The sequence below is a fragment of the Podarcis melisellensis genome, assembly GCF_964234715.1.
Source record: "Podarcis melisellensis genome assembly, chromosome: 12".
Taxonomy (NCBI): Eukaryota; Metazoa; Chordata; class Lepidosauria; order Squamata; family Lacertidae; genus Podarcis; species Podarcis melisellensis.
In genome coordinates, this window is record NC_138544.1 from 50,039,843 (window position 1) to 50,062,205 (window position 22,363).

The 22,363-nt window shown below is 40.8% G+C and overlaps 1 protein-coding gene across 5 annotated transcripts in view; it reads right to left on the minus strand.

The window, feature by feature from the left end:
- GALNT11 (polypeptide N-acetylgalactosaminyltransferase 11) overlaps nt 1-22,156 on the minus strand; it is a 30,312-nt gene extending 8,156 nt beyond the window's left edge. Inside the window, exons 1-10 of one of the 5 annotated variants that reach the window (XM_081882416.1) lie at nt 21,903-22,156; nt 18,624-18,700; nt 15,918-16,053; nt 13,112-13,444; nt 10,143-10,266; nt 7,313-7,479; nt 7,070-7,195; nt 2,548-2,797; nt 1,036-1,153; nt 188-340 (exon numbers count right to left, since the gene is read on the minus strand). In XM_081882416.1, the coding sequence (XP_081738542.1) occupies nt 188-340; nt 1,036-1,153; nt 2,548-2,797; nt 7,070-7,195; nt 7,313-7,479; nt 10,143-10,266; nt 13,112-13,406 (1,233 nt within the window). In that variant the 5' untranslated portion in view covers nt 13,407-13,444; nt 15,918-16,053; nt 18,624-18,700; nt 21,903-22,156. Of the gene's footprint in view, nt 1-187; nt 341-1,035; nt 1,154-2,547; nt 2,798-7,069; nt 7,196-7,312; nt 7,480-10,142; nt 10,267-13,111; nt 13,445-15,917; nt 16,054-18,623; nt 18,701-21,211; nt 21,387-21,422; nt 21,444-21,902 lie in introns of those variants that run through there. The other 4 variants (XM_081882417.1, XM_081882415.1, XM_081882418.1 and 1 more) reach the window with 4 other exon arrangements.
- Nucleotides 22,157-22,363: the final 207 nt, after the last annotated feature.

Here is a 22,363-nt window from a genome sequence, read left to right on the forward strand (position 1 = left end):
TGTTACAACTCAGAACCTATATTGAAAGGTTCTGATACCACACAAAAAGTAGAAGATGAGGAAAACTACCACTTTTCAGGAACGGGACCAGAGTTTCTGAATATCCATCCCTGCTGTGACCACCAAGGCACCCAGATACATCCACCTTTTGCTATGGCTTGTAATTATACAGTAGTGTCCATCTTGCCTTATATTCATCCATCCACACATGAGCTAGCCGTAGAGAGTTGTGCGCCATGGTGTCCTGCCCGCCTGGGGAGCCATAAGGTCGCCTTTTACGAAAGATGTGTCCGACTCTGGAGCATGGGATGATGAGAAGTTTGCCCCCACACATCCAGATCTGCTCAGAAACAGAAGTAATTAATAAAACAAAGGATTGTTACCTAAGGTCATATTAAGCATAGGTGTGGTTTCTGAAGATGTTGGACTCTATTTAACATAGTTAGAAAGGATTACAGCTGATAGAAGCTATAACTTCTAGATCAGGGTTTCCCAAACTTTGGTCTTCAGCTCTTTGGGGACTACAATTCCCATCATGCCTGACACTGGTCCTGCTAGCTGGACGTGATGGGAGTTGTGATATGAAAAAGGAAATTTATTTTTAAGAAAAATATTGCCTGGTCTGACAATAAAAGATTCCTGACACCTAGTTTAGAAGAACTTTAAACTTTCACAGAACTCTGCAAAATTAAAGAAAATTACAGTGGTACCTTGGGTTACATACACTTCAGGTTACATACACTTCAGGTCACAGACTCCGCTAACCCAAAAATAGTACCTTGGGTTAAGAACTTTGCTTCAGGATGAGAACAGAAATTGTGCTCTGGTGGCGCGGCAGCAGCAGGAGGCCCCATTAGCTAAAGTGGTGCTTCAGGTTAGGAACAGTTTCAGATTAAGAACGGACCTCCGGAACGAATTAAGTACTTAACCTGAGGTACCACTGTACTGCACAACCATAGTGTGTAAAGAAATGCGGTTCAATCAGGGTCCTCATCCAAGAAAAAAGGTTATAGTCTACAAAAATAGCATACATACCCGAAATGATATTTCCAGGTTTTCCCCTCCCCAGATGTCCATGCCGCTATCATATTGTCCAAGTTCATTGAAATATTCTCTGTCCATTGCAAACAAGCCTCCTGCCATTGTAGGTGACCTAAAAGAAAATGAGTGTTTTCCAAAACCATACCTACCAATGATGGGAGGAGGATGGGGGGGGGCAAGGGCTGAAGTCACACAAAATTTAAAAAAGAGGATTGATGTGAGGTATGTATGGTTATGCATCAAATGTGGAAGTCCAGCAACATGGGGGGGGGGGACTGGAATACTGTCCAATCAGTAATATATTTAAGACTAACCAAGTGGGAATAGAAACTCACATATGATCCAAACACCTGGCCCTAATTTTTTTAAAAAATGGTGACAATGTGGCGTCGAGCTTGATTTCTACTCAAGGAAACTTTGAAAACCTGCAGAAAGACAGTGCATACCACTCATTAGGTAGGTAATGGTTTTTAGGAAGTTATTCTGGATCCCCAATTCTGATATTTTAGCCTGTGATTTTTATTAATTTTAAGTTTACTGATTATTTTATTGTTGTGCACCATCCTGAGAGGCCTTTATGGCTATAGGGAAGAGCATAGATGTAATGAAGTAATTGAAGGATTCAGCCACTTTTTCTATTGTATGATGAACATTGTTTTTCCCTTACCTCCCTTATTTGTGACACATCTCTTAGGCTTTTATACAAGGTCTTAAGGACCTTTACTTACCAATTGTTCCCATGACAGGTTACAAATTAAAGCAGGAGTCACCAACTTGGTGCAGAATTTGGCGGCCAGGTTGCTCATATAATGCCAATCCTTGCCCAACTGCACTGACTGCCCATTAGCTTCTTGGCTCAATTCAAAGTGCTGGTTTTGACCTCTAATTTTGTGTTATGGCACACTTCCTGTGTCAGCCACCAGCATTCTCTCAAAATTCTAAATGTACCCACTAGTCCAAAACATTTGGCAACCCTAGAATTAAAGGCTTGCCAAACTTGGAATGAACAGCATTTATGGATAAGTTATTTATTATATGTTGATATCAACTCATTAACAGCTTTGCTGAAATTCCGGTTTCAACTTTCCTGTTAAAAATTAGGTGTTGAAAGAGATTTCTCCAAAGGAAATTACTGACATTTGCTAGTACAGCTCATTGCATCTATTGGCTATCCCTTTTCTTCATTCTTCTTTTCAGTTTAAGTGTTCAGTCCTAAAGATGAGTGTTGAAGCAGTTGTACCCCCCTTTTTTATCTTCCCCTTCCTTGAAAGAGCACATGGTTTCATACCCGGTACTCCCTTCATAATATGGTATGCTCTTTAGCATATGGTACTTAGAGAAGGTATCTTACTACATAGCATATTATGTAGCAGCTTTGCTGCCAGCTTATTGTCTTTGGTTACATCAAGTTGTCTTTAAATGAAATATTGTTTTATTGTATTTTAATGTTTCTCACTCTGTGTGAACGATGCAGTGTGGGTTATAATATAAATAAATAAATCTTACTTGATTGGAGATGTGGCTCCCTCAGGGCCTTCCAGTTCTGACAAAGGAACAAGATCCCATTTAAAGTGCAGACCCCAGTTGAACCCTCCACGGACAACTGGGGAAGAGCTGTAGGTAAGCGTGTCAGCGCTAATTATATCAATGACAGGACAAACCACTGTTTTCCGTGATTCCTGGATGGGTGTCAGCAAAGGTTGCAACCACAGCTCATTCACCTCACAGTGACTGTCCAGAAACACAAGTACCTTCCCTGAGAAAAGACAAGCACAATAAGAACAAAGAACAAAAAGCAAGGCAATCAGAGTCAGAGTTACATATTTTCATTATTCTAGACATGTTCCACTCTAGCAGAGAGAGGGGAACAATATGAAACACAGCAGCCTGATGGGGAAATCTCACGTACTTGCTACATCCAGGTAATTCCACTTTTCTTTCTTTTAAAAAGGTAGAACTCTATCACACTACAGTTGGGATGGATTATCTCATGATTACATTTTGAGGGATTCCCCCATCTATGTGGCTATATACAAGAATTGGACCTTTCAAACTTCAGTGGGAAGGGGTGTGTGTGATTCTTTACTTATTCTATTAACAAACCACAACTTCCACTCCAATGGTTTTCCTAAACTCGCACTGCAACCACCATATAATATCACTTATCCCGTTTGAACCCTTAACTTATCAACAGCCCTGGTAACTGGGATACAGACATGGTGCAAAGCCTGACAGATATAACTACAATATTTAACAAAATTATTAATGTTTATTTACTGCAAGAGTATGTAGTGCACAAGCTTATGTGGTTGCTTTAGCACAGTACTCTCTCTTTAAATAAGTATGCATTTGCTAAGTTGTTACTGCCACTTTAAATATCAACTGCTTATTTTACACTACCGTTATTAAACCATGGCAGCTCTGAGGAAGCAGTTAGGTTACCCTGTTAAAACCCTTTTGCCCCACTGCCCTTGTATCTACACCAGGGGTCTGCAACCTTTAAGACAAAAAGAGCCACTTGGACCCGTTTCCGAAGAAAAAACAAACTGGGAGCCGCAAAACTATTGCGACATTTAAAACAAATATAACACTGCATATATTGTTTCTTACCTTAATGTCTAATCTGACAGCGGGCGGGAAGGTGACGTCGGGACAGTGCGTAACTAACACACGCAACGCCCCCATGTGACGTCACAGCCAGTACAGCGCCCACCACAGTGAGGAGTGTCGGGGCGCACAATGCGCTTCCTCCCCTCGCTAGTATCTGCCCTGGAGCCGCGGCAAAGGTGTAAAAGAGCCACATGCGGCTCCGGAGCCGCGGGTTGCAGACCCCTGATCTACACCATCCTGTTTAACCCTCACAAATACTCCAAGTGAGGACTCAAGTGCAGGTCTATTTTTGCTGTCCTGTCCTGTCCTGGAATCTTCACCCAGACTCTCCACCCGGAGTCCACCTGGACTCTCCACCCGGAAACCAGAGCCTACCATTCCAAACTGCTTCTCACTTCTTCTGCCTCAGTGCTGTAGACAGATCCCACCCCTCTCACTCATTCAGCTAAGCCAAGTGACTCACCTACCCCAGCAAGTCTTTGGCCACCAAACTATGCTGCCTTCCTCTCAGCTCCTCCTCTATTGTCTTCTTCTATGGGCTGTTCCCTATGAACATCAAGCGCCAACCAACATGGGCTGACTCCTGCCCCAACTCAGGTCTGGCCTTAGCCAATCACATGTCTAACTAGGAATTCTACACCTGCAGCCAGCAGTTAGATAATGCATATATTCTACCCTTCTATGCATAATATCTCCACCCCCTCTTCAGGTGTCAGTTAAGGTCCCCCATGACATTTTAATCAATTTTCACCTGATCAGACAGAAGACACCCCCAAACACATTATAATACAAATGTCAGAACACATTATAATACTCAATAAAACTTGCCTCAAACAGGATTTCTTCCTGTTCAAGAAATCAATTTTAGAATAACTACAAAAACACAACTCAGCCACAGACCTTGTCTTGTTGGAAAACACATGGAGTGAGAGGGTGGTGACCTAAATTGTGGTGGTGACCTAAATTATCTGGATACTAATATCCAGATAATTATGGATATCTGGATACTAATATCCAGATAATAATGTGGTGGTGACCTAAATTATCTGGATACTAATAATGTAATAATAAGTGGGCTAATAGTTTCATTTCTTATATCAAGTACTTTTTCTAGGGAAATTAAGTTACAGCTAGGGGGCGGGGAGGGTGTGGAATCGCCAAGAGTATTATTTATATAACTTGTATCCCACAGCCTTCATCATGAATGCTCTCAGGAGGCTAAAATGATAAAAACTATACTAATGATCATAAGAGTCATCCATTACAATTATGAGTCATAAACAAGGCCAAGGGGGTAGCCAGTAAAAAAGATGCAATTATGAGTTTTAAAAAGCCCAATAAAAACTTAGAAGTTATTCCTAAATGAAAGCCAAGGTTGGAAACCAGAAACTCAGGAAATTCCATTCTAAAAAGGCAGTTAGGTGTTCCAATTATAGCTATAAAATTTTCCTACTTCACTGGGTATAGCTTAGGGAAGCTATTCACAAGCTGCAGCACTGAGCTCAAATAGTAAAGCTGAACAAGTACTGCTGCATGTTCGGAACTTCAATGTAATTATACTGCATTAATGTAGATGATTAACACGCATTAATTAGGAGGAGCTTAGATCATCAATACAAATTATAACACAAGCTTTCCTGATTCAACACCGATTACTGTTCATGCACAATGCAGGCTGATTATAAAGATTATCAAAAAGATACTTTAACCTAATTAAATGTTATAGCCACAACAAATCTCTCTGGGGAGATGACTGTGAATCAGTATGAATGGGGTATTTGTAAACAGCTTTAATAAGATGCCTTGTCATAATGGAAACAATTTAACTGCCAACCTACATGTAGTGAGCTAGGGCCAGATTAGTCTGTCCCTTTTGGGGAAAGAGACAAGCCACAGTTGTTTTACTGCATTTCACAAACCCTGGTTTTCACAACTGGTGCATATTATGGCAAAATCAAAACCTTTTATAACAAGGGGATTGTTATGACATTACTTCCCAGGCTTAATACACTCAAGATTAGAAGCCAACCTCAGATTTGCCCTTTCCCTGCTTTCCTCACCATGAGCAGAAGTGGGATGATCCTGGACAGCAAGAGAGATTCCATATTATTTAAGTAAGTTAAAATAGAGAAGAGATAGCCAAATACACTATTCTTGAGTGTCCCACCCTATTTTCCAAATGGTGGTTCACTATAGTCTGACCCCTTCACAAGTATTCAGGTTCTATACTGATGCTGACAACTACCTACAGAATATTTAACCATCAGGAAATAACAGGAAGAAGCATACATATTAAAATTTGAGACTGTGAAAGAATTATATTTCTTATCTACTAACTGTGGCTAACAGTGGTCTTCTCAGCAACAGACTTATTTGCTTTTGAATCCAGGGATGTTCTATGTATTTTGCTGACTTATTTTTTTGTTCATTTTAATGATGTATTTTTAAAAGACATCTGAAGGCAGCCCTGTTTAGGGAAGTTTTTAATGTTTAATGCTGCATTGTGTTTTTAATGCAGTGGTACCTAGGGTTAAGAACTTAATTTGTTCTGGAGGTCCGTTCTTAACCTGAAACTGTTTCTTAACATGAAGCACCGTTTTAGCTAATGGGGCCCCCTGATGCCACCGCACCGCCGGAGCACGATTTCTGTTCTCATCCTGAAGCAAAGTTCTTAACCCGAGGTACTATTTATGGGTTAGCGGAGTCTGTAACCTGAAGCGTCTGTAACCCGAGGTACCACTGTATTCAGTTGGAAGCTGCCCAGAATGGCTGGGGAAACCCAGCCAGATGGGCGGGGTATAAATTATAAAGAGATGACTGGCAGAATCCAAGACCTGGGAGAAGAGAGGGTTGAAGAAGACTGGAAGAAATTTAAGACTTATCTACAAAAATATTGCGATTTGGATGAATGTTAAGAAGGATGCTAGATCATAAATAATTGCTTACCATTAAATTAGACCTGAATTTGACGATAAGTGAGATTAAGGAAAATATAAAACCTTTTGGAGAAATGTTAGATGTATTTAAATGAATGGACATAAGATTGTAAACAAGATGATAATTTACATGGAAAAATTTTTTAACGATGTAAGTGGGAGCGGGAGACGTGAGGGAGTCCAAAGAAGTGAAGAAATTATGTTATACAAGTAAAGCTGTCTATAACCTATGCATTTGTATTTAAAAAATCTTAATAAACATTTATAAAAATAAAAAAAATTATAAAGTAGTAGTAGCAGTAGTAGCAGTATTGTTTTGCTTGAAAGCTGATCAAGGAGCATTTACTATGAGAAGTTTCATATTTTTCTTTATTCTTCATTAAATGTATTAAAGTCATAAGCAATTTGGACAAACCATCATGATTTAGAAGTACTGAACAAACAAAGGGACTGCATGAATTCATAGATATAAATGACATTACCTGTAGCATGGGAAGCTCCAATCATTCTCCCACGAATTAGCCCTTCTCGCTTCTCATTTCTGACTAGCTTTATATTGTTCGGAAGATTTTTTGTTAGATAAGCATCCAATTCTTCTTTCAGATCAGCTAGAGTAAGAAAAGGCAAGGGGAGTAAGACGGCATTTAGTAATCTGTCAGTAGTCCTAGTATCCTTAGACTACACTGCACAAAATTACAGTAACATATAATGTAAGAGTCTTTCACCTAATTCACTACTGTCATCCACCAAGATAATTTCATGGAGAAGATTAGATGGTGTGCGGTCCAAAACGCTATGCACTGTCCGAAGCAAGGCAGAGAATGCTTCATTATAGAAACAAATTATAATGCTAGCATAGGGCAGTTCATGAGGATAACTTTTTTCTTTACACCTGCAAGAAAGAAAAGGCACATATAACACATGGTTTTCAAAGAATGTTGCTAATATTTCACGAACACCCCATATAATACCAAAATAGAAGCTGCACCCTCCCTTTTATAATAACCATGCAATATGCGTGTAGCTGTTTCCCCCACAGAATATCTTTTACTCATAAGTTTAAGAAACCATATGCCCTGTGAATCATTGGCACCTAAAAAAGGAGTCTGGCAATTCAGTTGCTGAGGAATACTGGATTTTGTTTTCTGTAGAGGATGCAGGTTTATCCTTCTACTGTGCATGCTTGTTGTTGGAAGAAACTGAACTCTGCATATTTTACATTTCTTCCTCTGCATTACATTTGTCCACTAACTTTTTTTTTAAGATAATGAAAACAGGAAATTTAGGGAACACAGTCATCCTATCTCTAATGCCACCACAGATAAGTTACTCAAAATCCAGCCCTTTCCCCACCCCACCCCACTCATTTTCCTCCTCTGCTCCTTCCATTCATAACCCTTTCTTCACCTTACACTTCGTTCATCCTCCTCCTATCCCCATTTAATTTTTCTTTCAGCACTGCAATACCTTTCTAATCCTGATATCCTTCTAACAAACACATGAAGCTGCTTTATACAGAGTCAGACCACTGATCTATCTCATTCAATATACTCCACACCAACTACAGCAGCATCTCATACAGGGGTGTTCCCCAGTGCTACCTAGAGGTGGCAGTACTTGATTCAGAGATTTTCAGCATGCAAAGAATATATGCTCTTTCCCCTTTTAATTCCCTACTTCCCTACTTTACAGTTCCTTAAAACTTTAAACACTATTCTTTAAATTTCTCCACAGCTTTTCCCCCTGTCCATTTGCATGTCTTTCTAAGACCCAAATATCTTTCCATTTCTATTCCATTCTTTTCCCCTTCTTCAAGCTATTCCTCATATTCAGCAATTTCCACGGCTCATTTTTACTTTTACTGACCCCTGTACGTACATGTAGGGCTTCCTATAATACATAACCTCTTACAATTCTATAGCTTAGAGAAAATATGTAACAGTAATGATGCAAAAAAAATGATTGTATATATAATTTCCAGTTAAGCTTGAGTCCTAGGAATTCTCAATTAAACACTGAATCAAAGGAAAGCAGGGTAGGGAGCTATTTTTCCTTCCTTCTCTCCAATATTGCTTCTAGAAAATTACACAGGTTACTAAGTTTTGCAAAGTATCTTGCAGCCCTGTTCATAACCATACTTAAAACACAGAATGATGTCAAGAATGAACTCAATGTTCACTCTATCCTAATAAGGAGATAAAGGCCTTTTAAGTGAGATCTTTGAACCTACACATTACAACAGGATCATGACAAAGCCAAAATCAAAGCTCAAAAAACAAAATATTCAGTGATCTGCAACTATTAGGGCTGTTTCACAAATCTGGATATTTAAATTGAAATGAAAAGATTGGTTTCTCAAGGTACACAATATATAGCTGCATTACAAGAGAAAGGAAGACAGCCTTTTGTGCATGCATATGTTAAAAGTTGGTTCTGAATTTTTAAATTCTGTATGGATAGCAATGCCATAGTGATTATCAGATTCTACACTGCAAAGAAGTTCACACACAAAGGGCACAATCCAGCCAAAGTTAAGCACTTTAAGCAACAGAAAAATACATATTTGTCTTGCATACTGCACAGCAAGAACCGTCAAGCAATTCTACATGTTATGCATATTTTGCCAATGTAAATACAAAAAGGAACTTATTTTCTAAACCATGTTATTTCTGAATCGCTGCCTTTCTTAATATAATTTCTAGTATGGTCTGAATTTCTTACTTCTCATCCTCTCTCATTTCCATCAGCTCTCTATTTGGGGGGAAATATGCTCACTCGACAACTCTGAGGAGACCTTAAATCTGTAGAGGACTGGAAGAAAAATGTTTACTTTATGAAAAAACTACAATGTCACATGTATATCCTTTTTCTTTCTGTAGCATGGCTAAGAAATAGAACCCAGGACAGGGCTATGAAATAGACATTTTTCAAAGAGTCTAGTTCTATTGGGTGGAGGGAATAAATCAGCTGCCAGATTTTGGGGGAAGGGCGAAAGCTGCTCTCGCCCCATGAAGAAAATATGGGGGGGGGGGGGAATCCTATGGGAGAAAGTAAAGTAATACACTTAAGACTGTTGCTGTTCCAGATGTATAGCATGCACTCCACTCACAATATGAAGTGCCCTGAACTCCATCTCAGAGGAGCCATACAGGAATGCAAAAAGTGCCTCCCCGGTGGTAGTTCTGATTTAAATTTAAACCAACCATATGCATGCCTACAAACACTGTAAAATGCTTGATGCTCCCATGCTTGATCTTCTGACTTTTCCCTTCTGCAGGACTAAGCCATTTTTGCAAAGCACAGAGCCCTTTCTTTAGGTGCTATTTCCTTCCCTGTTCACCTTCTCAAAGCAGCTAGACAGCTCCCTAATGGAATCTCTCCCCCCCCCCCCAGTATATGTAGGAATATATATAGGCACACTGTCAAAGGCATCGCTGCAACATACAAGCCCCATCCTTCCCACTGCCCATCATTCTGTTGGCCTTTTTGCTAGATCTTCACCATTGGGCTCTTGAAAGAAAGCATTCACTTTATCGAGAACATGCAGAAACATACTTTGCATCTCTTGTGTCTGGCACATCTCTGTGATATCCCAACCGGTTACTGATGAGCATATTGAAAGCATGCTTTTGATAGCCCAAGTCTCTCACTTCCTGGTCTTGTTCATTAAAAATCATACCTGCAACGGAGAATGTGCCAAAATCAATTCACTGTCTAATGTATGTATTGCCAATGATCAACTTCTTAAACTTGCGTGTTCAGCTAATGATATATTCCAGTTCAAATTACTGCCCATACTCATTTCCTGGCCCAGGGAAAGACTAATGAGGAGGTCTCACTGCTAAAAAGGATGGCCTATCTAAGCTCAAGGCATTTATAGCAATATTTGTGCAGTATTTACCATACTACTATGGTACTAATGAAGCTCTCTTTTCAAGTCTTAAGAGAGCCAGAAGAGGTAGCTGGAATACAGTGGTACCTTGGGTTACATATGCTTCAGGTTACAGACTCCGCCAACCCAGATATAGTACCTCGGGTTAAGAACTGCTTCAGGATGAGAACAGAAATCGTGCTACGGCGGCAGCAAGAGGCCCCATTAGCTAAAGTGGTGCTTCAGGTTAAGAACAGTTTCAGGTTAAGAACAGACCTCCGGAACGAATTAAGTACTTAACCCGAGGTACCACGGTATTGCTCTTTGGGGCAGGAGGGAGTGGGGGAGGAGGACAGCAAGAATGTAGGAGGCACAAGGCTAAAATACACACACAATTTGCAAAGCTGGTCTCAATAATTTTAAGTAGTCCCCAGTGATATACAGTGGTGCCTCGCAAGACAAAATTAATCCGTTCCGTGAGGCTCTTCGTATAGCGGTTTTTTCGTCTTGCGAAGCAAGCCCATTGACAGCTTAGCGGATTAGCGCTACAGCTGTCAAGCGGCTTCCAGCGATCAGCTGTTAAGCGGCTTATCAGCGGAACAGCTGATAAGCGGCTTAGCGGCTTAAGAAAAAGGCTAAAAAAGCGAAAAAAACCCGTGGGGGGATGCAAGATTTTTTTCGTCTTGCGAAGCAACCCCATAGGGGAATTCGTTTTGCGAAGCGCCTCCAAAACGGAAAACCCTTTCGTCTAGCGGGTTTTTCGTCTTGCGAGGCGTTCGTCTTGCGGGGCACCACTGTAGCTGCATGGGATTTAAGAGGAGGAGACATGGCTGTGTTTGCATGTTGATTCAATACACCTAAGTCCATGCTAACCACTCGTTAACCTCACTTGCCTATATGACAGGCAGGAGCATAGTAGGCAAAGAACAGATTGCACAGTACAAAGAGGACAAAATGGCATCAAGGGGCATAGAATACTCCACACCACTTTTCTTTTCTTTTCTCTTCTCTTACCTTTTCCTTTCTTCTTTTCTAAACTTGCTCCTTCTAGATCTTCCAGTTGTACAAAAAACACATCTACGTGTACATCCTTAACAACACTTGTCCATAATATAAAGCCATACTGCGGTTAAAATTTTCAGGCCAGAAGACTACAGCTAGTTTGTTTTATTTTTCACTAAACACATTGAAACTGATGGATCATGCAGCACAAAAGAGAAAAATCGAATCAAACCGGTGGGAGGCATAGTACAAAGGTTTAGAAAGCAGCATGCAATGAGCTCAAATTCTTTATTATTTTTGTGACCTCTTACCTATTCTTGCACACCTGAGGACTAGAAACAAGCACCTTTAGTTTGTAAACTCTGGAGAATGAACCTGGGCCCTGTCTATTCTAGAAAAAGACTCTTTTTAAAGGAGGGAATGCATCTTGGAAATGATTCTAAGCTTTCCTCCCTATTTTACAAAGCATATTCTCTCCTTGCTGCAACTAAAATTGCATACAGCTTATGGGTCATGTAACCTAATCTTCTTAACAGTCAAAGCCAATAGGCATCTTCAGTTCATTCACTATGAAGCAAGCATTCAGGGAAAGCGTGATCAAAAAAGTAAATAAGAATTTTTAGCTTCTCCAATTTCATGAAGAAAAACCTACTGGACAAAAATATGTTTCTGAGAGCTACATGAAGTAATAGCATTCTACATGCATTGGTTAATGCTGAATAAGTTCCTCACCCTGAGGAAATAAGAAGGAAATTGAGGTTGGGACCCGGGTGCAAAGTACAACTGGCTCTGTGAAGAAAAGGTGCTATTGTACAAGACACCAGACAGAGGCTACACAATTCTGTAGTAGTGACTGCTAAGCCCCTTCCTCATTCTCAGTTGGGTCTTATTCCCGGGACTACACTCATTTCCCCTTATCATAGCTGGAACTACAGTAAATCGACCATAAGCGGCTACATGAGCCGCTGTAGGGGTTCACTGTTGCCAGTTCTGGGCTTCCAGATTGGCCCACCACCACCACCTTCAATTATGAGAGAAAGAGGGAGGCAGAGAATGTGGGGGCACTTAGTTCCTTGGCTGGGATGTTTCTTTGAGGCTGGCAGATTCTGCAAGCCCTCAAAGATTGTGGGTTCCTCAAGGTTCCTGTTCCCCTATAATACCAAGCCTCCTACAGAATCTTGCTCTTCCAAAGGTCTCCTCAGAGTCCAGACCCAGGTGGATTCTAACAAATACATTTCAGACCAAGCTGTACCTCTAATACTGTACAATGTGATTCATAATACACTATGCTGAATGCCTGGCTTTCATATCATAAATAAAGCAAGTCTGATTATCTTATCAGATGATAATTTCTCTGCAGATGGCAAAACATCCCTAGCATATTTTGGCACTAAACTAGACAAAGATCTATTTGTATTTTAATGGTTTATTAAAATAGCAGATCTAATTGAATTGCCTCTGCATTTTTCATTAGTAATATATATGTCTGGCAATTACTAATCTGGGTAAACCACTGTGCTTCAAGAGCAAGCACTTTTCTAATTTAGGGCTCCCATTCGTTTCCTGTCTGAAACTACATAGGAAGACAGAAGCACTTCACATCTGGTTTTCACAATATGAGTTTCAATGCAGTCAATTACTATTCACTTACCCATTTCAGGAGACATCTCAGTATCCCCCTTGATGGGATCCTGTGCAGCATTTCCCAATGGATTCCTGTTCTTACTGTATCTGTGGTGAGCTTCAGGTATGTGTGCTGGCCCATGGACAAAACGGGGATAGATCTTTTTAGGAAATGGCTTCTGAGGTTCAAGCCCCTTGATGGGCACATTCTTGAAAGACTGGGTGTCTTCGCTGAAGTTGAAATAAATAAAGAGTAGAAGTGTCCAGGTCACAGATGTGAAGAGGCAGCCATAGCAGAAATAGCGAAGTGTGACACTTCCCATTGTAATCCTAGCATTGTTGTTAGCACATTCTCAATCCCCTAAAAAAATATAAAAGGGAAAGGGAAAGGGGTGAGATTTCCAATTACAAACCTCTTCCTGAAAGCTGGCCTTTCAGAAAATGATCTATTTTAAATTAACCGTATACTGTAATAATGTCTTGAGAATGATAATTTTTCATCCTATACAAAGGCATCAAATCATACATCAACTTATCAGTATGCCAAGTTACCATAAAACTAAGGAACAGCAATGGATACAGAAATTTTAATTGACACATTAACAGCATTTTTACACAACTGATCATTGCAAATATTCTACAAAGAAAGCACCACATAATAAGATTACATTCTCAAATGCCTTGTGGGCATCTCAATAAAATGTCTCTATCTTGGATAAACTGCTGGCTTCCTGTTTCTAAATCAAGCATCATCTCAGAAACAAATACTCCCTCCCCTCTCCTTTAAAAATCCTACTGCCCTTGACTTAACAAGCACTTTGTGTTGTATTTGCTTCGGCACTAACAGTGGTTAATGATAACTAAATTCCTTCTCAGGACTTGCAAAATCTGCTTCAGGACCTGATTAAAATAAGTATTCAGTCAGTGAGTCCTTCCTTTTTTAAAACTAACAAGCTACTTGCAAATTCAACTATTAGAAACAGACTGATCTTCACCTCCAATCCTGGCCCTCAGCATTTGGAGCAAAGAGTGTGAGACGCAAAGAAAGAATGGCACAAATACCATGTTAAGCAAGTAAAGTTCATTTATTACTGGAAATGTCAGGTTGACACACATTAACAGCAAATATAATCTGAACTTTAAACATTTACAGCCTAACTGCTTAAAATATTTGCAGCACAACAACTAATTTTTAACAGGGACCATGTTTTGAACTGTGCAAAGGCTGAAAAGTCAGCAATTTTAGTTCTATTTCAACTCATCCTACAGGAGAAAAGACATGGGTTCTCAAGCTTTGTTCTCTTAAACACACAGAAACTCTGGTTCTTCACTTGAGTGCTGCACCACTTCACTCTTGTTTACCCATGTCAGAAAGAACTACTGCAACACCATGTCAATGGAACAAGGGATTGCTGCAGGTGAGGTGGGAAGACCCTGGATCATACCAAGCTCTGGGTCACCAGTCTCTGTTACTAACTTATTGTGTAGTTGCAACTACAGAAAATATTCTTGAGTTTGAAGTGCAAGTGTTGTGGATTGCAGAGGGAGAAAAACAGAGCCAGGTGTATGTAATTCCTTGTGTAAATGAAGGGGTGGGGAAAGTAATTACATTCCTTAACTGTGTAATGTAATTAAGCACAAACATGATGGCCTCTCTATGTTGGCCACTCAGTAGAATTCTCAAACAAGGAACAGTATATTTCCTATGAGAATGTCATAACCAGTTCAGAAATATGTTCAGTTCCTGCCCCTTCCTACTTAATTTTGAAATTTATTCTTAATTTTGCTTATAGGCCATGCTGCAAAGAGCAGTGGCAATGATGCTTCAGCCTCCCACAAATTTTAATTTGCCCACAAACCTGCACTGTCATATATACATATACATGCTTCAATATTACAAATAATATATGCTATGACCTCTGAATTTAGGTCCCCAGCTAAGGTTGCAATCCTATACCCATCAAATTAGGACTAAGCCCCTTTAAACTAAATTCAATGAACAGACACGCACAGGAATACACACTAAGTTTCCAGTATTAGCTGTTGGTCATTAACAATGAGACACTTTGTCCTCACCAGTACTGTAGGACAAGAAGGGACTGCAAGGTCAATTTCCTAGATACAAGTAATCCAGTGTACCTATAAAAATTAAGTCATCTTCACAGAGTTTCTTCAAACTGTATCCATGGCACTTGGTTAAATGAGCTGTAAAGGAATGCTACAGATACACACATCTCAGCTGGACAGTTTTAAGATTCGCTTTCTGAATAATAAAGTGAAAAAACCAAGTACTGACCTTTCTCTATTAAAGTGCATGCTGGCAGAGGACAACGTTATGTAGGTAAAAGCATATGCCCTGTAGTTACAGCATGATCTAGTTGGTGTTTTCATACCAATAGTTACAATAAAAAGTACAGCAGCCCTTTAATTAAAACCAGTCCATTCCCAAAAGGATTCAAATCCCCACTCAATCCACTGGGTGACCTTGGGACAGTCACTATCTTAGGAATGACCTACCTGACAAGGATGTTGGCAAGGATAAAATGGAGAGAGAAAGAAGTGTGTAAACCACCTTGAGTTCCTTGGAGTAATTGTGGAATATAAATATAATAAAAATGGTTTAAAAGGGGGGGCAATCTGTGTGCCACTCTGGAAAAATACAGCTACTCTTAAAATTTGATTGTATATATAATTCTACAAATTTCTCTGGTATTATCATGATACAGCGATGACATTCACAATGACATATCACAATCGACACAGGAGACAGTTATAAGCAAGCTAGTCAAAACATGAAGTCCAAGAAGTAATGCTGATATCTTCTTTCAACCTGCCTATTTTATTTCAGCTTCAATGTTCCCCTTCCAAAGGTAGTATCCTTCTTGTTTGCCATATTACTCTAATTCTACTTGATGCTGTTTCTCCTGGGAGACGCAGAGGTCCGAAATATCTCTTTCCTCCTTTATGTTGCTCAAGAAAAACAGATACAAGAAAATAGTGTTTGCAGCATCCAAACCAAATTGCTCAGACCATCTCAGTTAAACAGTACTATTTAAAGAACAAAATAGCATCAGGCATCTCTACACAAGACACCACTTGTATGGCGGAAGACACAATAACAGAAGACACCTCTTACACGGCAGTCTCTAAACTGAAAAGTCCCAAATGCTGTCGCCTTTCCTCATACAGGACTTGCTGCCCCATCACTGTGGCTGCCCTTTTCCAAACCTGTTCTCTTCAATACCCTTTTTAAAGTGAGAAGATCAGAACTGTACTCCAATTGTAGTCATTCCGACAGGAAGTAGTGATGGTCCTCAGTCTGGATGGTCTTAAAAAGGATTAGAAAAATTCGTGGAGGATAAGCCTATCAGTGCTCTGCCATCATGGCTGTGTTCTGCCATCATGGTGGTATGCTTCTGATTACCAGATGCTGGAAACTGCAGAACAGAGGAGTGCTCTTATGCTAATATCCCGCTTGCAAGTTTCCAACAGGCATCGGGATGGCCACTGACAGAACAGGATGCTGGACTAGATGAGCCTTTTGTCTGATCCAGCATGCTCTTCTTCTGTTCTTATGAAGATCAAGCAAGTCTACCATCACATTCTTAAAGGGGTCTAATAATAATAATAATAATAATAATAATAATAATAATAATAATAATAATAATAATAATAATTTATTTATACCCCGTCCATCTGGCTGAGTTTCCCCAGCCACTCTTGGCGGCTCCCAATCGAATATTAAAAACACAATACCGCATTAAACATTAAAAGTTTCCCTAAACAGGGCTGTCTTCAGATGTCTTTTAAAAGTAGGATAGTTGCTTATTTCCTTGTCATCTGATGGGAGGTCGTTCCACAGGGCAGGCACCACTACCAAGTGAAGACTGAGATGCTTAGGAATCCAGGTCCCATGTCCAGCACTGACTTCCACACTTGTATGGTACAAATAGATTTATACCATGTTGCATATAGTCTTTGCTCCATGCCACAAGCCATGCTTTATTTGCCCTATACAACTCAAGTAAAAAATATTACCAATGTGAAAAGAAATTTCACAACCCATAATTAATTCCCTGAGTGCAAAAATTGAGTTTGGCATCAGAATGTTGCCATGTTTTCTTTCTTTTTTAGCTGAAAGATACTGCCAATTCTGACTATGGTGAAATGGCTATATTCCATCATTGCTTCCACAGAGTTTTAACTAGTTCTAGCTTTTCTAAAACTTTCACTGATTTTGCAGACATGAGGATAAATTGAGGAAAACATTCTGTCAACATTTCCCCCCAAACATGACACAAACGGAAAGGCTGTTCATTATTAAACTTAACTAATAAAAATCTGAACAGTTCTATATTCCAAAGAGCCATAATAGGCTATAGTTTGGTTACAAAGTAACTGCAAGCTCCCAAACAGTTGAAAGCTGTAGATACCTAGATTGGGGCAAATAGCCTCAGTTTACATTAGCACTTTGATTAGCCTTAAAAGAATAACAGCTTAAGGTTTGTAGAAAACAAAGGTGCTCATGGCTTAAATGGTGATAACAAGGATGTCTGTTATCCTACCCAAAATATAAACCTTAAATCTAAACACTTTTATGCAACCCATGCATGCTTTTTGGAAATGTAACATTCTCAGGAGAGTTAGGAAGAAACAGAAAATTAAAGCTGTCTATAGTCATATGAAACAGATATTCAGGCAACCTTATAATATATTAAGATAGTCTACTATAGCTACTGCTAAAATTTTCTAAGTATCTATAGTATTTTTCCACAACAATAGCTAAGAATACTTGGCTACCATCACAGATCAGACTGAATAAGCTACTAAAAGTTTTATGACCAAGCTGCTGGATTGAAATATAATAGATTGATTAAATGTCGCCTAACAGGATCACATGTCTCAATGCGAGGCAGATAGACCTTTTTCTTGGCACACATAAAAGATTTCACGGTTGATAGACCAGGCCTAGAGGACCATGAACTGATCAAGGTGAGGGAAAGTGGAACCACTTCCAAGAGGTGCATCAAGACAGGTTTGTCTCTTAAAACACCACTAAAACAATTCACAGCAGAAGAAACGCCTAGCCAGAACCAAAAGCTGAAGTGAAAGCTTCTAAACCCTTCCAAGCAGTTACCAACTGGGAGATACAGAGGGTACAGGTGCACTGGGCCCCATGCCAGCAGAGGTCATAGAATTTTAGCTTTCTTTGTATTTTAAAAAAGGGGCAGCAGTCAATCAGATATATCAAAAGAAAGCTAGAAAACAAAACACAAAAACAATGTTAAACAAAATAGGTTTTCCTCCACAAAGTGGAGGGAGCGTGTGCGAGCTTAATACAGCCCTCAATATTTTATTCAAGTTGGTGCCCCTGATTTACAGGTTTTGAACTCAACAAAGGAACTGACTAGGCATGATACTACTACTGCGAAAGGCAGGTCATGTTCATTTTCCATCTAGCACCATAGAAGAGGAATCTGAGCAATACTCCAATCTAGCTGAAACGCATCAATAGAGTTGTGAAATATAGACTAGCTTACTGTGGCATCATCCTCACTGAGTGAAAGACAGGAAAACAAAGGCTTTCTGCTTCTTCCGCATTTTGAAAGCTGAAAAACTGGAACGGTTATTAAAAATGCAATCAATAAATAAAGTTCTAAGATTGTTACCTAAGGTGAACTATTAACCTTAGCTTAAATCTATGCATATACCAGCCTTCTAATGACTTAAGAACTGCACTCTTTTTTTACCCCTCTCAGATTGGAATTGTTTCAGCAACAGCATCTTTGGAGAGAATGCACTTCCCAATTCTATAACTTTGGCAAGCTGATGGAAATGAAGAAACTGTAGAGGCAATACTATCGCTTCCTTCATTTTTTTAATTCTCCTTTTTTAAAAAAGAAATGGTTGCATACCACTTTTGTCTTGCTAAATTGTTTCATCTTCAGCCTCTTTAAAACTGTACGGGTTATTGAGGAAGGCAGAAGCCTAAACATTTGACAAAGCAGCTGTAAACCACTCTATTTGTTTATTCAGTTTTTTATTTGTGCATATACTGTAACTATACACATGCACACACATTAAAAAAAGACTGGCAATCGCATCCACCGCTAAACCCAATATGTTTTGACTATACACAATTTTTGCTTTAGGCACAATCTCTAGAATGTAGCCCCCACATAAGTTTTCCTACGTCAGTTCTGTAATTTTCCCTATATTATCCCCTGCTTCAATAACTAGTACTTAATCAACATGGTACTAAACCCATCTCTGCCAGAAGATTAGACTTTGTAGGGTTTAGCTGGATTACTGCAGCAATCAGAGGCTGAAGAATGGTTCTCCTTTCCATATCCTACTTTTTATCCTTCTATACACTCTCCACAACAATTGTTCAGTCATGAACAATACTTCAGTTATGAGAATACCACCCAAAAATAATAAAAGGGCACTACCTGTGCAACACATCACTAGTAGTGACAGTGAAGATAAAAAATAATAATACATTGTTCTCACCTACATGCACACTGGGGCTGTAAAATCCACATTTTACAAATGTCTGCAATACAATAACAGGATGCAATTGCAACATATTAAGGAAACAAATGAAAGTTTTTTTCTGATTCACTGTTGATATCCAAATCATCTGCCAATTCTCAACACTGTAACTGTGATAAATAATAGTAAGGATTGTTGTTGCTTAACCTAGTCAACAGCAGTAGTAATTAAATTCCTGAGCAAAGTAAAGCAACTCCCTGTCCAGCACTAACTTGTGCCAAGGAAAACGCAAGGATTATTGAAGCACAGAAATCCATGTCATGTGATATGTTAAGAATGGAGCTATTCTGTCTCCTACCTCACACTGTTGCTATTTTCCAGCCGACAAGGTTCAGGAGTTAGGGCATTCCATAGCAGATATAACATGACACAATGGGAGTTTTTAAAACATTATTTCCAATGTTATTTAAGCTTGAACTTTCCACAATAGAAAGATGCCTAAGGTGACAATCCTATAGACATTTACCTGAGAGTAAGTGTCACTAAAGTCAATGGGATTCAGTTTTCAGTAGACATGCATAAGGCTACAGTGCATAGGAATATTTTGATCAATAAACTGAATATTTTTCTGTGGCTACTAAAAGCATGCAATAACCCATGGCTATACAAAACTTCTAACCAGGGCTTAGAGAAACTCTTACCAATAAAAACTACTCAGTGCTATTTTTCTAGAAAAAGAGATGCCAGAACTCACCATAAATGCCTCCCTTGTTCTCTTATAATAGCAATGGTGCCCTGCCACCTCAGAGGTGCTGGAACTGAATTCCGGTGAGTTCTGGCTGAAAAAAAGCCCTGCTTATACTTAAAAATTACTACCACATATCATTCCTATAGAAGCAGGGATGAAATTCTAAACATCAAAAGCTGTACAAATATGAAGAGAGCTTCCACCATGACATCCACTTCTGCCTTACAATGGTAGGGAATCTATGATGTGGTCATCATAGTAGAATGCTATACATTTCAGTATACAGAAAATTCTGGTTCACAGCTGTTTCTCCTTTTCTACAACTCATGTTCGAAATGCCTGTCCCACTTTCTTCACTACATTATGATCAGCAAACAAATAAAATTCTAACGGTTGCTCAGTGGCAAATCTGACTGAATTAATTGGGTCTTACTCCTGGAAAAAGTGTGTTTTGGACTGAGGCTTTCTCTCAGCTGCCGATTTATAGACTATCACATTCTGACCCGGGCTGAAAGCATTCATTAGGTAGCACAAAAGAGCATCTCAAAGGAGCAAAACCATCTTGCTCATTGGTTGCAAGAACTTGTAAGCAGCTGGTTCTATTAAAAAACAACAAAAAAACCACCCACAAATCTTTCAACTCCAGTTTCCCAATATCCTACAAAGGTGGGAGGGGAAGGAACACAACCATGACAACAACCCCACACTTCTGCATACTGTACATACTGATCTTCCACCTCCCCGGTGGCACAGTGCGTACAAAAGAGGGACCTACCTAACCTGCATGTGGAGATCTCGAAAAGGTACCTCCTGGCACTGCGGCAAACAGGAGAGGAAAAGGAAGGCAACAACTGGCCTGCGAAAACTGCTCCTATTTTCACTCACCTGGTGCACTGTCGCCTCAGGTGCACGTCCCCGATTGATTGATTGATTGATTGATTGACTGACTGGTTGATTTGCCCTCTCCAAAACGGGAGGAAAGAACCGATTCCCTCCCTCCTTCGTCTATCCCCACTTTCGGAATTTAGATTATCAGGCTCCTCAGCCAGCGTCTGTCTCTCCTCGGCCCCTCCCTGCCAAGTTTCTCCTCGCTCACCGAGATTCAGCGCAATTCCTTGCACGTCTTACCCACGCCTAGGTCCCGCCGGCGCTGACTATAACCCAGGTTAGCCGGACACAAAACACAAGAGCGCGCGGGCGCGCGCGCCCCAAGCCGTCCTTCGTTTGCTAAGTTAGGTATGCTCCATAAAAGAACGTTGGAGGATGCCGTTAACATTTAAACACTGACAGCGCCGGGCGGGGGGAAGCAGGACGTTAATTCACGGGCTGACTGACTTTGTAGCGAGCGTGGCACGGAAGAGGAGACTCCGGAGGAGGAGGAGGAGGAGGAGAGGGAGGAATGCTGCTGGCGGGGGTAGGAGAAAGGCGAGAGGGGCCGACGGCGCGGCTCCCCCATTCAATCGGCGCCCCGGGAGCAGGCCTGGCGTCCGCACCAAAAGCGCAGCCGGGCGCCTCAGGGCGCTTTCCTGAGGCGGGGAGGAGGTCTCTGCTGCCGCAGCCGGTACCTCAGACTCACCCGCGTTGTGGCCACCGTGCGACGCGGCTGCTGGAGGGCGGCGGGGCTCAGGAGCGCGACTCGGCGGAACCGCCACCATCCTCTTCACCTGAGGGAGAGAGAGAGGCGCGCTGGCGGCAACGGCTCTCTGAGGGGAGCGCGCGGCAGCGGCGCGAGGCACCAACCGTCAGCGGGAAGGTGGGAGGGAGCCGGAGGAGTGGGGAAGCGGGTGAGGGGGGGGGAACAAACCGCTCCTCCGCGTGCCGCCTCGCCGCGGCCGCTTAGTGGGCACGGTCGGGCACGTGACGTCCCGCTCGCTTGTTCGCAGGCGCGAGCGTGCGTGCATGCAATGCGCGTCGCCATGACACGAGAGGCAGGGCTGTTTGCTGCCTGCTTCCCCTCCCTCGCCGCTCTCTCTCTCTCTCTCTCTCAAGGCAAGTTTTAAGGCAGGCAGGCGGAGATCTGGCCCAGCCCACGGCTTT